The sequence below is a fragment of the Sceloporus occidentalis genome, unplaced genomic scaffold (assembly GCF_023333645.1).
Source record: "Sceloporus occidentalis isolate IW3139 unplaced genomic scaffold, rSceOcc1.0.p SCAF_3, whole genome shotgun sequence".
Lineage (NCBI taxonomy): Eukaryota > Metazoa > Chordata > Lepidosauria > Squamata > Phrynosomatidae > Sceloporus > Sceloporus occidentalis.
In genome coordinates this window covers 61,003,142-61,017,900 of record NW_028316983.1, presented here as the reverse complement: position 1 = coordinate 61,017,900, position 14,759 = coordinate 61,003,142, and the positions used below count along the sequence as shown (strand labels likewise).

At 42.1% G+C, this 14,759-nt stretch overlaps 1 protein-coding gene across 2 annotated transcripts in view; it reads left to right on the top strand.

The window, feature by feature from the left end:
• Positions 1 to 2,230: 2,230 nt before the first annotated feature.
• The window catches only part of LOC149316027 (prickle-like protein 1), a 20,787-nt gene continuing 8,258 nt past the window's right edge, over positions 2,231 to 14,759 (top strand). For both annotated transcript variants that reach the window (XM_089514637.1, XM_089514636.1), the window contains exons 1-6: positions 2,231 to 2,277; positions 6,282 to 6,447; positions 7,244 to 7,351; positions 8,647 to 8,784; positions 10,461 to 10,664; positions 11,398 to 11,584. In XM_089514637.1, the coding sequence (XP_089370763.1) occupies positions 6,295 to 6,447; positions 7,244 to 7,351; positions 8,647 to 8,784; positions 10,461 to 10,664; positions 11,398 to 11,584 (790 nt within the window). In that variant the 5' untranslated portion in view covers positions 2,231 to 2,277; positions 6,282 to 6,294. The remainder of the gene's footprint in view (positions 2,278 to 6,281; positions 6,448 to 7,243; positions 7,352 to 8,646; positions 8,785 to 10,460; positions 10,665 to 11,397; positions 11,585 to 14,759) is intronic.

The window sequence follows — 14,759 nt, the reverse complement described above, 5'->3', positions numbered from 1 at the left end:
TTGGTGCCTGTGAAGTTCTACACTTCTGTAGGCAAGAGGACAAACATCCCACAAGTGTTGCATGTGACTGCAGCAGTTCCCTCAGTGTCCATACTGAGAAGTCTTTAGTAATGACTGAAACAAGACTGTGGGCTTCCTCCTCAAAAAATCCTCTGCTAAACAGCAACGTTAAGGCCCCTGACGACCTGGCCTTTTCACCAGTCTCTGATGTTAACTTGAATATGGTTTTCACTACATGTAAGGGTGTTGTTGTTGTTGTTGTTTTACTGTAGTCTACCTTGAGTCCCGGTCTTGGGGAGGGGTAGATGGGGTAAAAATAAAATGATTGATTGATTTTTTAAAAATCCTCCATGGTTTATACATAAAGGGAAGAAGCTGTATGTAATTTGCACAGAACTAGTTCCAGCAAGCTTAAGTTGTTCTCCAGATGGCATAAGACATTTTCCTGCCTAAGGTGAAGGAATGGTACCCACTACCCTTTTAGTAGAGTAGCTCACTGGACTGAATCTTACTTCAAGCTTAATGGTAAGCAAACATTCTCCACCAGAGTTTAAAAGATTAGTTTAAAGCAGCCAAAACTGGTTGCCTAGAACATACACTTTGGAGGCAGATGGCCAGGGATGACCACTGCTGATTCTTCCATATAATTTAGCATCAGATGAGACTTTGCCCAGTAGTAGGACTGGACCTGGTTATTCCATAGTGTAAATACATGTCTGCTGCACTATAGTGACTTTAGACATAACACAGGCAATGTGATAGCTTCAAGTTTTATTTATACAGGCCACTTTTAGAAGTTAGAGGTACATCTAGGCTCCGTTGTTAGCACCTTATTTATTTATTATTTATTGCTATTGTTTATATTCCAGCATCTGTATCCAATTAATGCAAGGCAACTCACAATTCAATAAAAATAAATTGCATGATATGTATTTAATTTATTTAATGTATTTATGTTCCACCTTTTTGTTCTAAAAGTAATTGTTCAAGGTGACATATGGCATATGTAGCAGACTAGGGTTCACTTCCCCATCTGGCCATGGAAACCCATAGGTTGACCTTGGGCAAGTCACACAGTCTTCTCCCCAGACACACACACACACCCAATGATATGTTTGCCTTCAGGTCTCTGTAAGTCAGAAATGTTGCACACAGCAACAACAAACAAAAGAATGATATGCAACTAATTCCAGGGGGTTGGACTGGATGGCCCTTGTGGTTTCTTCCAACTCTATGATTCTGTGATTAATAACAGAAACACACACAGTTAGGTCATCCATCCCCTGAAGGACTCAGTTCGCAGCTTGGGAGTGCTTCTGGACTCGTCACTCCAACTGACATCTCAGCTGGATGCGACGGTCAGAAGCGCTTGTTATCAGCTTCGGTTGATAACGCCAGCTGCGACCCTATCTGGGCCGGGGGGACCTTGAAACTAGTACACGCTCTGGTAACCTCTCGATTGGATTTCTGTAATGCACTCTACATGGGGCAACCCTTGGACCAAACCCGGAAGCTTCAATTAGTGCGGAATATGGCTGCGAGATTGGTCGCTGGATGTTCCAGGGCAGACCATATAACTCCTAAAAGATCTCCATTGGCTGCCTATTCGCTTCCGGGCCCAATACAAGGTGTTGGTAATTAGCTATAAAGCCCTAAATGGTTTGGGCCCAGGGTACTTGGAGGACCGCCTCCCCCCATATAATCCACCCCGCACACTCAGGTCAGCTGGGAAGAATCTGCTGAAGGTCCCAACTGCGCAATATGTGGTGACCTCGCAAAGGGCCTTTTCCATCTCAGCCCCAAAAATGTAGAACAACCTTCCCGACGAGCTCTGTTCCACCACCTCCCTGGATCTTTTCAGAAAGAACCTTAAGACCTTTTTCTTTCACCAAGCTTTCCTCCCATGAGATGTGATATTATGCCCTCTCCCCCTATTGTGTAACGATTTTCGCAATGTTTTTGGATCAATTCAACTAAGCTGACTGTGTAATAGTTTTTAATATGATATTTTTACATTGTTTTTATTGATATGTATTTTTATGTTGATTGTTTTTATTGATATGTATTTTTATGTTGAATTTTAATCTGTAAGCCGCTTTGATCATTGCGGAAAAGCGGGATAAAAATAAAATCTATTATTATTATTATTATTATTAAATAAAGCAGGCCAGAAAATCAAGAGATTGGTAAAAAGATCTGTATCCAGCAAACTAAACATCTGTAATAGGAGAGAGGAGACATCCTTTTTGGGAATTTGCCCTTCTGGCTAGCCTGCAAGTAAGTTCCTAATGGGTCAATATGTGTCTTGTGCAATTTTTGGATATTTGCATTGAAGGTTTGTGCTGGTCTATGACCATAATAAAAATTCTGTCTACCTTGCATTGAAGGCGAAGAATGCTCATAATGATGAGGCTGTGCTGAGATCATCATTTATTTATTTATTTAGAGTATTTATGCCCCACTCTTCAACCACAAAGGGTCTCAGGGCAGCTAATTTTTCGGCACCCAGTTGCTCAATTGTCTTCTCAGACAAACACACAAGGTAGATATAGACAAGTCCTTTTTAGAGTGACTCCACCAGTCATACCAGCAGGATAAATCTCATAGAATCCCTCAGCTTTCAAAGATGGATACTTTGGGGGGTGCCACATCATCCCAGTAAATTTGGGGTGCAATTCCACCCAACTTTCCTCTCCAATACATTTTTTCATGAGGCAAGTGGGGACACATCTCTTGCTTTAAATCAGAAATTCAATTCAAGGAAGCTTCCAGGTGTGTGATTCTGCTTTAAAATAAGGTACACATTCCCTAGCCTACAACTTTGTTGTCAAATGAAAATGCAAAATTCAGCAGTAGGGCAACATTCAGCAAAGGATCTTAACAGTTGTTCATCCCTACTATAGATTATTGCCCATTTCCTTTCTATGCCTCAGGCCTATATCAGCATTGCAATAAATGTTGGAAGGTGTCCTGGACTGCAGCCAGCACACCACACTATGCCAATAAGAATGGCTAAGCACAAGTGAAAGCAGTCCACAGACCTTGCAAGGAGTAAGCGTGAGAGCAGTCCGAAAACCAAGCCGAAGTTAGGATACCAGAAGTCAAAGCAGTCCGAAAGCCAAGCCAAAGTCAGGATACCGGGAGTCAGAGTAGTCAAAGCAGTCCAAGGTCAAAGCAGCCAGAAGATAACAAGGGTCCAGTCCGAGGTCAAACCAACAAGGAGTCAAGATACAAGGAGCCAGTGCCGGCAGCAATCACACCAAGGGATCATGCAATAAACTCTGACACTGAGTGGAGGCCTCTCTACAGTTTAAGTAAGGGAAACTCTCCCCCATGTCACCTGAGGCTGGTTGGCGAATTGCCTCTCTGCAATCCTCTGGGATCTGCGCCTGCAAACACTCTCAGCCCTTCTCTGTTTGTAAGTAGGCACATCCAGGCAAGCTTCCTCCCCAGAGTCACCACTAGGCTGTTGCACCACAGGAGGCATCTCACTAGCACTAGGACCTGGTTGGGCCTCCTCCTCTGGGGCTGGGAGAGCACAGCTGGGACCTGGCAGAGCAGGATTATCACCTGGTGTAGCCTCAATTAGCTCTTGCTCTGGAGGAGGCTCATCCTCCTCCTCCGAGAGCTGATCTTGGCTGGCCATGACAGAAGAGTACAGCTGGGAGTGGTGACTTCTCCTTGTTCTTTCTTGCTTAGGTCTTGGTTATGCATACCATATAGTTAAATAAGGATGAGCACTAAAAGATCAAAGGGTAACCCAAATCAGTACATAGGGGAATTAGGGTGTTGATGGATGTTTGGGTCGGGGCATGGTCTGGCACTACTCACTTATGCTTTATTTGTATCTACTTTGGCCTCATTCAGAATGCAGCTCCTGATGTATCTCCAGTTACAGAACATGGCCTTCAGAGGTAAAAAGGTTGTCTGCTTCTAAATTAGTCTCTATGGCAACTTATCACCTTAATTTACCTAACTAAAGAATGTGCCCAGCCAGATGAAGTGCTTAAGCAAAACCTGCCAGGCAGGTTTCAGGACCACCCTTTCTATCAGAATAAAGAGCTATCAAGTTGGAATGGATCCGAGGAGATCATCCATCTCAACCTACAATCCCATAACAATATTCTTATTCATCTTCTTAATACCATGTTTTATCCCTCTGAAGAAAAATGTGTTGACATGGATCAAAAGCAGAATAAAGAGGGGCCATCATTCAGTCAAAAAGCTTTCCTTGCTTTTATAATGTACCAGATGCCAGTCTCAAGTGCCAGGGCAGGGAAGGAGACCTTCTGTGAACCTCCCAAACATATGTGAGCTACATATGACACTGGTTTAATTTTGCCATAAGGCTTACACCAAGTCAGTTTTGGGAAGAACAGAAATCCATTTCACTCAGTCAGTGCTGTGAGGGTAAATGTGAGAATCATAGATGAATATCCCACCATGTATCCACTATGGGAAGCTAAAATGGTAGCATCTAGAGCCAGACAGCAGGGGCTGATCAGAGCATTGCTGCTACTTACAACTGTCACTAGGCAAGCCCACAAGGACTCTCCAAACTTGAAGTCAGTCCTGAAAAGCAGGATAAAAATACCTGCAAATATTTTATATGGGTAAAAGGAGATGGCTGCCATGCATGTTTAAGTTTCATGGAGATTTTCATATGATGGCTAGACATCATATTCTAGTAAAGAAAGTACTTGTAGAGAGGCAGATAATAAATACCAACAGCAACAGAACTTCAGTCTGGGAGATCAAGATTCAAGTGATGGGTTTTCTGTGGATTTGCTAATTATTGTTAACTGCCATCGAGTCAGCCACAGCTTATGGTGATTGAATGAATGAGACATCCCCAAGACCTCCTGTTCTCCACTGCATTGCTTGGGTCCTGTAATTTCAGGCTCATGACCACCTCGATTGAATTTATCCATCTGGCATGTGCTACACCTGTGTATTTGTATAACACCCATCTATCTGTTCACCTATTTATTCAGCAGCTTGTGGAAAAATCCCAAGTCTTGCATTAGTGATGCTAATACAGTCATGTCTATTATACAAAATATACTCATAATAAGAGAATTTATAAAGAACAGAAACCAACATCCCTTACATGTGTGCATGTTAGAACAGAAGCTGTTAGTCTTGGTATTTGAAACAGCTGCCAGTATTTGCTATGCCTACAGAAATGCCCATATTTGCACTTTGACAAGAACTCTATGAGTAAGCAGGTGAAGAAGAAGGCAAGATGTTTTTATTTTTAAAAGGAGATAAATGTATTTGCTGTATTTGCTTAATATTTCCAACACATATACATACTAGTTAAATGTAAATGTCTTATTTAGGGCAGAGTACAATAACATCCAAAAACCACAAAACAGTGATACTTTTATTGGGTCAACCAAAAGGCACAAAATACATGTTGCAAGCTTTGGAAGCCCCACTGGCTTCTTAATCAGTCAAAGGTATTAAAAATCATACAGGAAGAAAAGAAACAGACCATGTTACTCACAGGCTTGCATTTTGTCAAGATGTTGTAGGTGTTCTGAGTTAGGGTGGTATGGAGGGATATCTATGTAGGCAGACCACTCCTCCTCCTCTTCATGTGGTACTGAGAGACAAAGCTTTTTAAAATCCAGAAAATAAAAGTTAAATTTCATTAGCAACACAAAATGTGTCCATCCTTTGCAAGGCTACAAACTCTTTTACTAGGCAGAGAACAGAACATTGAAGGAGTTTGTAGCCACACAAAAGACGTGTATTTAATAGATATAGGCTGATATTCACTATCACAATTAGAGATGCAAAACCCAGAGTTACGCATCTTTGTAACTGCCACTCAAACCTGGGCAGCAGCTATTCCAAGACAAAGAAGTCTGTTTTGCTGGCGTGTAGAGCATGAGTGGATGATGTTTCTACCCCACTCCTGCCAGCGAGCGAGGCTGTGACAACCCAGGCAGTAGCCCTGTTGCAATTCCTCATTGTAGCCTGATCACCAGCAGAACAGACTTCCTTCTGTTGGTGTGGCCACTGCCCTGTACTGTAGGTTTTGGGGGATCAGACCAGGAGATGCTAAGTTATGAGTGTCATGCTTAACTTTGGCAATAGTTTAATTTTTTAGGATTTTTCCTATTTGGCAAATTTTCACCACTAGGTGGTAAAGCAAAGAAGACCATGATAATTCATGGGCTATGCACAGGATGATAGTGTCATCTGGACAGTATCCTCATGCTGATTGTACACAAATCTGCATTTGGAAGCACCCACAAACTCTTCTTTTCCAGCACCTTTCTGCGGATGTCCCAACCAAGCCCCATTTGCTCCCAGAGAGAGAAAGCTCCATGCAGTGGAACCCTGGGCACTCTCCTGCCTGTTTCATCTTCAGACAGTGATTCTGGCTGTGCCCTTGAAGATTATCTGGGACCAACCTCAGAGATTGCCCTAGCAGAGGTGGGTAGCAAGCCCCTTCCTTTTACACCTCCATTTATTTTTGCTATAATTGTTGAAAGACCAATGAAGCAGGTGGTGCTCCTTGAAGGACTGTGGGGTCTATATTTTACAGGAGTTGGTCTTTTTCTTTGTTATCACTTGACTATTGTCCATGTTTTGATACCTTTAGATCTAGTAACCAAAACAGCCCAGTTTTTTTGCATTGCACTCTGCGCAGATACTGCAGTGAGGTGCCTCTGCTTTTTCCAGTCAATCAATTTCTGATTCTAGGTAAGAGAAGAGTTGGAAGAGATGACAGTCAAAATCAGTAAAGCAAACTGAATTCATGGATGCATCACTGCTTGACCATATGTTTGTTGATCAGAGCGGAGCTAACTTCTGAGAAACAGAGTTAAAGTTTATATGCCATAAATGAGAGGTGGGCAACTGGAGCCCCTCCAGATCTTGTCAAACTGTCACTCCCATCAGCCCTTGCAACTTAGCTGTTTGTGGGGGACAATGAGAATTGCAGTCCAGCAACATCTGGTACATGTTGGCCGCCCCTGCTAATGCAGCTGAATGCTGAACCAACTCCCTTTTTCTTGCTTTTCTAGTCAGTTTTCATTCGCTCCTGAGCAGGAAAACCCATCCTGCAGGACTTTTTCTCTTCCTATGGGAAATACTTAAGAACTTCAGCTGGGTCTGTTAAGGTAGGGAAGATTATAGGGAAGGTCATAATGTGAGCACTCTTAGTCCTCCCAAACTCAGGGAAATTTTCTCAGCGCCAGCTCTGCTTCTGTCTCATTTTCTTTTGCAGGTGTCATCAGACTTTGGCAATCACTCATCAGATGCAATCCCCACTATCATTCAGAACCAGCTCCGCATCAAAACTCTCCTCCAGCAGCTGCCCCCACAAGATTGTGATGTAAGAATTTTAAACCTTCCACCCACACTGTACTAAGCTGTCTTGCCTTGTGCAACCCTTGGTTGAAAAAGCCTGATAAAACTTAACTTTTCAGAGCCACATAGATTTAGATACTTCCTTTTATGCACTAATAAAGCTGTGAGCACTGTCTGTGTCTTTGCAATGATGTGGCCACGTGTGTGCCACTAATTGTAATCATTCAGAGACCTCTAATCAGAGTCTAGGTTCTCAATTCCATAGTTATTCTTCATTCAGAGCTTTTGTGAACTATGGTACAGATATATGGATATTATACAGTAACAGTGAAAAAATGGATTCCTCTATCTCCATATCCTTCCACCAGAGGGGAATGGCAAATGGGATGTCTATTTGAGAAAGAACAGGAAGCAAAGTAAAACAAATAATTGGTCCCTTCTTCTTTCTTCCATCCCACCATTTAACTTTCAGGAACATAGAGACTCTGTGTTTGTTTCCACTTCCTAATCTCTGAGGGAATATAAAGAATCTGTCCAACATAGGCTGTAGGCTGTTTGTCACCTGATAGGGTCATGGATCTGGTGACTTACACAAGGGCCACTAAGTTCTCACTAACTATAAATATTGCCTTGACAGAGTTTCAAGATACTACCAGTCAGGAAGCTAGACAAGAACTTTATTGTCTCTTCCCCAGTAATAACAGAACAATGACATCTAGGTACAGTGCCTCCTAGTGGCTAAACTATATGATGTCACTATTCACTCAGCATACAGCCTCTGTAGGGTATTGTACCATTTTCTTCATGCGTTCTGTGCAAGAGAATGGCTTGATTAATAATGCTGATGCAGTGCTCTAGCCTTTGAAAATCCACCAAAGCATTCCAAAGCATCGAAAAAGTGGAGCTTGAATGGAAACATGTACACTCTTAACTGTGAACCCCATTGACCGCAACAGAGCTTTCTTCTGAGTAAACATGTAGAGGATTTCACTGTTAAGGAAAGAAGAGGAATATTCATTTAACAATAGCAGCAGCAGCAACATTATTTCCTGTTATCATTAATATGGCATGGGGTATTTGGATAATTAGTATCTTTTTACTCTCCAGTTCTTGTTTATTTTTGATTATTTTAAAACTGTTTTTCTGAACCATGTCCACTCAGTGGTAGCAAAATACAAAAATAAAATCACAATTATAGTACAGCTTCAACCATTGTTTAAAAGTTCTCTAACCACAAAAGATTTGGCCTCTAGTCTATGTCAGTGAGTATATTTATCTGAATGTTTGAGATTTTCATACCATCTGCTGCTTTTATTCAAGGAGCGATATTGTTCATCCATTGGGGAAGAAGAGAGGGAGCAGCTACGGACATTTGCTGCACGACGACGGCAGGAATCACTGGGGCAAGGTGTCCGATGCCTGGTGTCCCTCACAACTAATGAGTACTCATGCAAAAAAGTGAGCTTTCCTAATCTTGGTATTGGTCATTTGTTGCTGATGTGTGTCTTCAAGCCATTTCTGATGTATAGCAACCTTGTTTGTTGTTGTGTGTCTCCAGGTCCTTTCCAACTTATAGTGACCCTAAGGCGAACCTATGATGGGGTTTTCTTGGCAGGTTTCATTAGAAGGGGTTTGCCATTGTCACCCTCTGAGGCTGTGTGAGTTGCCCAAGATCACACAGTGGGTTTACATGGCTGAACATGTTAACCCTAAGGTGAACCTATCATGAGGTTTTCTTGGCAAGATTTGTTTAGAAGAGGTTTGCCATTGCCTTCCCCTGAGGCTGAGAGCATGTGACTTGCTGATGGTCTGTCAGTGGGTTTCATGGCTAAGCAGGGAATTGAACCTCTGGTCTCCAGAGTCGTAGTCCAACACTCAAACTACTATGTTGTGCTGGCTCTCACTAGTGATGGTCATGAGTATGTCATAGTTGCTTCAGCAAGATAATCAGGTGCTAAATTCTGGCATGGCTTGGCTGGACATCCCACTTTTCTCCCAGGATGTTACCTTTTGACAGCATGAGTTAAAAGAACACAATTTCTGTGGGTTTTCCAGGCTATGTGGCTGCATTCTGGAAGAGTGTATTCCTGATGTTTCGCCTGCATCGGTGGCTGGCATCTTCAGAGTGGTGGCATGGAAGTGTGTGCTGTGTGTGTGTGTGTGTGTGTGAGAGAGAGAGAGAGAGAGAGAGAAAGAGACCCTTGGAGTCCAGGAGTTGCTTGCTGTTTCTCCTGTTCTCTCATCTGCTTCCTCCTCTGGGAGTTGATGGAGGGCAGATTCAACCTGGGCACTTATGTCTTCAACTGGGATTCTGGTGACGGTCACAACAAAATTGCATTCCTTGGATAGGATGAATATTTCTTCTTCTGAAAATTGCTGCTCTGTCAGATTGATAATGGTTCATGATGTGTCTAGCATAACCTCGCTTATCCTCCCACCTTGAGGTCTATCCTCAGACCAACACACAGATTAACATGTAAATCACTTCCTCCCAACCAAGAGTCACACAAGTGTGTGTGTGTGTGTATGTATGTATGTTTGTACGTACACACACACACACACACACACACACCCTCTACACTGTTCCACATCCACGCCACCACCCTCTCAAGATGTCAGCCACAAATGCAGGTGAAATGTCAGGAATAAACACTTCCAGAACAGAGCACGTAGCCTGGAAAACCCAAAGAAAACTATCGACACCAGCCATGAAAGCCTTCAACTTTATAAAAGAACATTATGTAAGTAGTTTATTTTTCAGTTCAAAAGGTTTCTGGCCTTTATATCTAGGGAGAACTATTTTGAATGAATGAGAATCATTCTGTCATCTGAGAAATCAGAAATAATATTTTTAGTAGTTGGAAGAAGACTAGTTGCTATGAGTAGCAAAACTCACAAAAAAGAACAAGTTATGACAAACAGGAAGCCTTGTTGTCCTATTGCAGTAAGAGAAAAGTTTTGAATTTATAGAGTTTGTGTAATTTTGTAGATTGTGTAATCTGCAAATATTGTTAACAGAATCATTCTATTTTATGTAGAATTTTAAGCTATTACAGCTGTTCTAATATTTCTCTGTAGAAAGAACAGATAACCATGCACCTTAGATAATGAGATCCTGTCTGCTTGATTTTCAGTGTGGTAAGATGATATTTAGAGGTCAACAAGTTGTATTTACGCCTAAACTGGGAGACCAGTTCTGCTGGCATCCTTCCTGTTTTGTCTGCCACACCTGCCACGAACCCTTGGTAGATCTAATCTACTTCCATCACCATGAAAAGATTTACTGTGGTCGGCATCATGCAGAATTCTTCCGTCCACGCTGTGCTTCTTGTGATCAGGTGATTAAATACATCTAAAAGATCTTGGGCCTGTTCCCACTATGATTCCCACTATGATTTAAAGTGATTTGCTGATTGGATTATATGTGCCTTGTTGACACTTGAAACAGTTTCAGAACTGACTGTGCTCAGTTTGATGCGCTGCAGAAAGGGGGATACAGACTAAAAGAAGGTAAAAAATACAGTTTAAAAATAGTATTTAAATAATCCTTTCAAATTCCAATATAGCAAGACAAGGTTGGTACTAGTCTACTGTGGAGGTCATTGCCTGGCAAATTTTGACTGCAGCTGTACAAAATCTGGCAACATTATATGGTGTATCAGGATTGATATCTGACAGCAACTGGTGTGTTCTTGGTATTTATGCAGTAAAAGTGAAATAAGGCTGAGGCAGATGTCTCTGTGGGTTTAAATACACCATCCTTGTCTGCTGAGAGGTGGCAGCAGGTGGAGAGGAAAGAAGTCATGTTTTTGTATATGTGTACCTTTTCGTTTTTACATATTTGGCCTGATCCTGGCTGCATAGCTAGAACCAAATGTGGTTGCTGGAACCAAGAAAAGTTCCTGTCTCATGCTACACTCTCACCAATGCAATAAAAAATTGTATAAACTGTACCATTAGATTAAGAGCCAGGTGGGATCTTTCACTGCAGCACAGCATGCTTCCACTTTAATAATCTGAAATGTGGCAATATGGACTTCAATACTCTCTCTTCTCTCTCTCTCTTTTCAGCTGATCTTTACCTCAGAGTGCATGGAAGCAGAAGGCATGCGTTGGCATGAAGAACACTTCTGCTGCCTAGAGTGTGACTTACCCCTGGGGGCACGGCGATATGTTATGAAAGGTGGTCAGCCCTGCTGCTGTGCTTGCTTTGAGAGTCTATATGCAGACATCTGTCAAGCCTGTGGAGAGATCATTGGTAGGTCCTGGACTTCCAGTAACATAAGGATCTGTCTTATACCGACAGAGAACAGAACATGAAAGAAGGACATAGGTGACCTGACAAGAACTATCAACAGAAAATCCAAGAGAGTCAGGAAATGTATAAATGAAGTTAGTATGTATAAATATTTCAAACGAATAAATAAAAAAGATAAATTATCGACAAATACATGTAAATGTAACCAGCCACATGGTCATTAATGTATGAACTGTTCTCATGCTACTTGTGGTTTGTTATAAATGCCATACATTCATTAATTACTGATTTTGTGGTTGGTCATATTTATATATATTTGTTGATAATTTAGCTTTCTCATTTATTCATCTAAAATATTTATAATTATTCATTTCACATACTAATTTCCTGAGTCTGTGGGTTGTTTGGTTGCACTGAGACAGGATATGAATCTATTTGCATCAGTATTGTCTATGTACACCAGCAGGGCTCTTCCCACCTAGGGATGGAAAGCAAATTCATATTGATTTTTAAAAGAAATGCATCCAATTAATGGTACACAGGATTATGCACACACATTTGTGCACACATCTTCCAATTTCTTTTAATTGGGAGGAAACTGCAAATGCCAGATTCTCCTCCTTCCTCTAGAATTATATGGAAATAAACATATGCAAATAAAAATGCCTGAAAAAATGTGCAGAAACATCATTTAGTTAATTAAAAATATGTACGTAAATAAAAATGCCTCATAGAATCTTAGAATAATAGAGTAGGAAGAGACCGCAAGGGCCATCCAAATCAAAGCATCCCCAACAGATGGCCATCCAGCCTCTGTTTAAAGACCTCCAAGGAGGGAGATTCCACTACACTCCTAGGGAGTATGTTCCACTCTTGGACAGCCCTTACTGTCAGGAAGTTCCTCCTAATGTTGAGGTTGAATCTCTTTTCCTGTAGCTTGCATCCAATGTTCTGAGTCTGTGTCTCTGGAGAAGCAGAAAACAAGCTTGCTCCTCCCTCAATATGACATCCCTTCAAATATTTAAACAGGGCTATCATATCACCTCTTAACCTTCTCTTCTCCAGGCTAAACATCCCCAGCTCCCTAAGTTGTTTCTCACCCTTCACCATTTTAGTCACTCTCCTTTGGACATGCTCCAGTTTCTGCACATCCTTTTTAAATTGTGGTGCCCAGAACTGGACACAATATTCCAGGTGGGGCCTGACCAAAGGAGAATACAGTGGCACTATTACTTCCCTTGATCTAGACACTATACTTTTATTGACGTGGGGGTCTGTAGTAGATTCCCACAATAATATCCCTGTTGTTTCCCTCCCCTTTAGTTTTTATCCAGATGCTCTCCACCTGGCTTCCAGGATCGATGTCCAGTATCTCTTCACTGGTGTAAATGTCCCTGACTTATAAGGCTATTCCTCCTCCTTTCCTGTTTTGCCTATTTCTCTTGAAAAGGTTATACCCTTCTATTCCTATATTCCAGTCATGAGACTTATCCCACCAGGTTTCAGTGATGCCTATTATATCATATTGGTTTTGTTGTACTAGAAGTTCATCTTGCTTATTTCCCATACTCTGTGCGTTAGTGTAGTGCAACCATTTTTTCCTCCCACTATTGGGTCCTTGCACTGTTTGTCTTGTTTCCTCTACATATCAGTTTGACTATTTTCTCCAGCCCTTTTGCCTTCCAGAATACTGTTTCCCTCCCCCATATAACTCAGTTTAAAACCCTCCTGATCAAATTTTTGAGACTATTAGCAAAAACGTTTTTGCTAACAGGTGTGAGATGCAACCCATCCCTTACCAGAAGTCCTTCCTCATGGAACCTCAGTCCATGATCCAAGAATCTAAACCGTTCTTGGTGGCACCATCTACGGAGCCAGTTGTTCACATCCACTATTTTCTTCTCCCTTCCTGGACCATGCCCTTCGACTGGGAGAAGAGATGAGATGACAACCTGTTCATCCATCTCTTTCAACTTCCTACCCAAAGCCTCATAATCCCTTATGATATTCTGAAGGCTGTGCCTTGCAGCAATATTGGTTTCCACATGAACCAAAAGAAAGGAGTAATGGTCAGTAGGCTTAACAAGTCTTGTCAGCCTCTCTGTCACATTATGGATCTTTGCCCCAGGGAGACAGCACACCTCCCGAGACATCTTGTCAGGCCCACAAACCACTGGTTCAGTACCTCTCAGCAAGGAGTCCCCCACCATGACCACACACCTCCTCCGAGGCTTAGTAGCAGCTGCTCCCTTTGGTGTTACTCCCAGGATCTCCCAGTCTGTCCATGCTGCTCTTCCTCATCATTTCTGATAATAGACAGAGATTCAAATTGATTCTGTAGCTGAAAACTCCCAGAACGTTCCCTGGTTTCCCTACTTCTGTGTGTGACTTTCCTCCAACCATCTACTTCTGTTGTATGTGAAGTGACCTCCTCCTCCCCAGCAACTTCCTCTGTGTATTTCCCATCCAAGTCCCTTTGTTCCATTTTGTTTAGGAAAACCTCTTGCTCCCTAAGATGCTGAAGTGTAGATACTTGGGCCTCCAGCAGCCAGACTTTCTCTTCTAAGAGGGCTACCAACTTGCACTTGGTGCAGGTGAAGTTCCCCTCATCTCTGGGCAAGAATACAAAGATCCCACAAGTGTTGCAGGTGACTGCAGCTGGTCCCTCAGCGTCCATACTGAAAAGTCTTAAGGAGACACTGAACAAGATTATGGGCTTCCCTGCTAAACACCAGTGTAAATAATCCCTGCTGGCTTGGACTTTGTCCCCAAGCTCTGTTAAAGAGCTCAAACAACTGGGACTATAGTTATGTAGAGAGCTCCTGGCTATTAGCTCCTTCCAGAGGCTCACAGAGGCTATGACTCACTTCCTCTGAGCAAAAGTTCCCACAAGTCCCTTAAGGAAAAAAGGGGAAAGAAAATGTGGAAAATTAAAGGAGAACCCCTCCAATAATGTTCCCAGGTCAGGTTCTCCTCTTCTCCAAAACCTCCTTGACTATATAAGAAAAATTAAAAATTTGGCGCACGCCTTTCCTAGCCTTCTGTAGAATTAGGCTTCTGGCTCCTGCCACAGCAGTAGCTCAAAGTTTAAAAGTTTAGATCTCATCCAAGCACAAGGACAAAGAAGGCCTTTCCTCCTTGGAGAAAAGTACAAACTGGAATATGCAAAAAATTC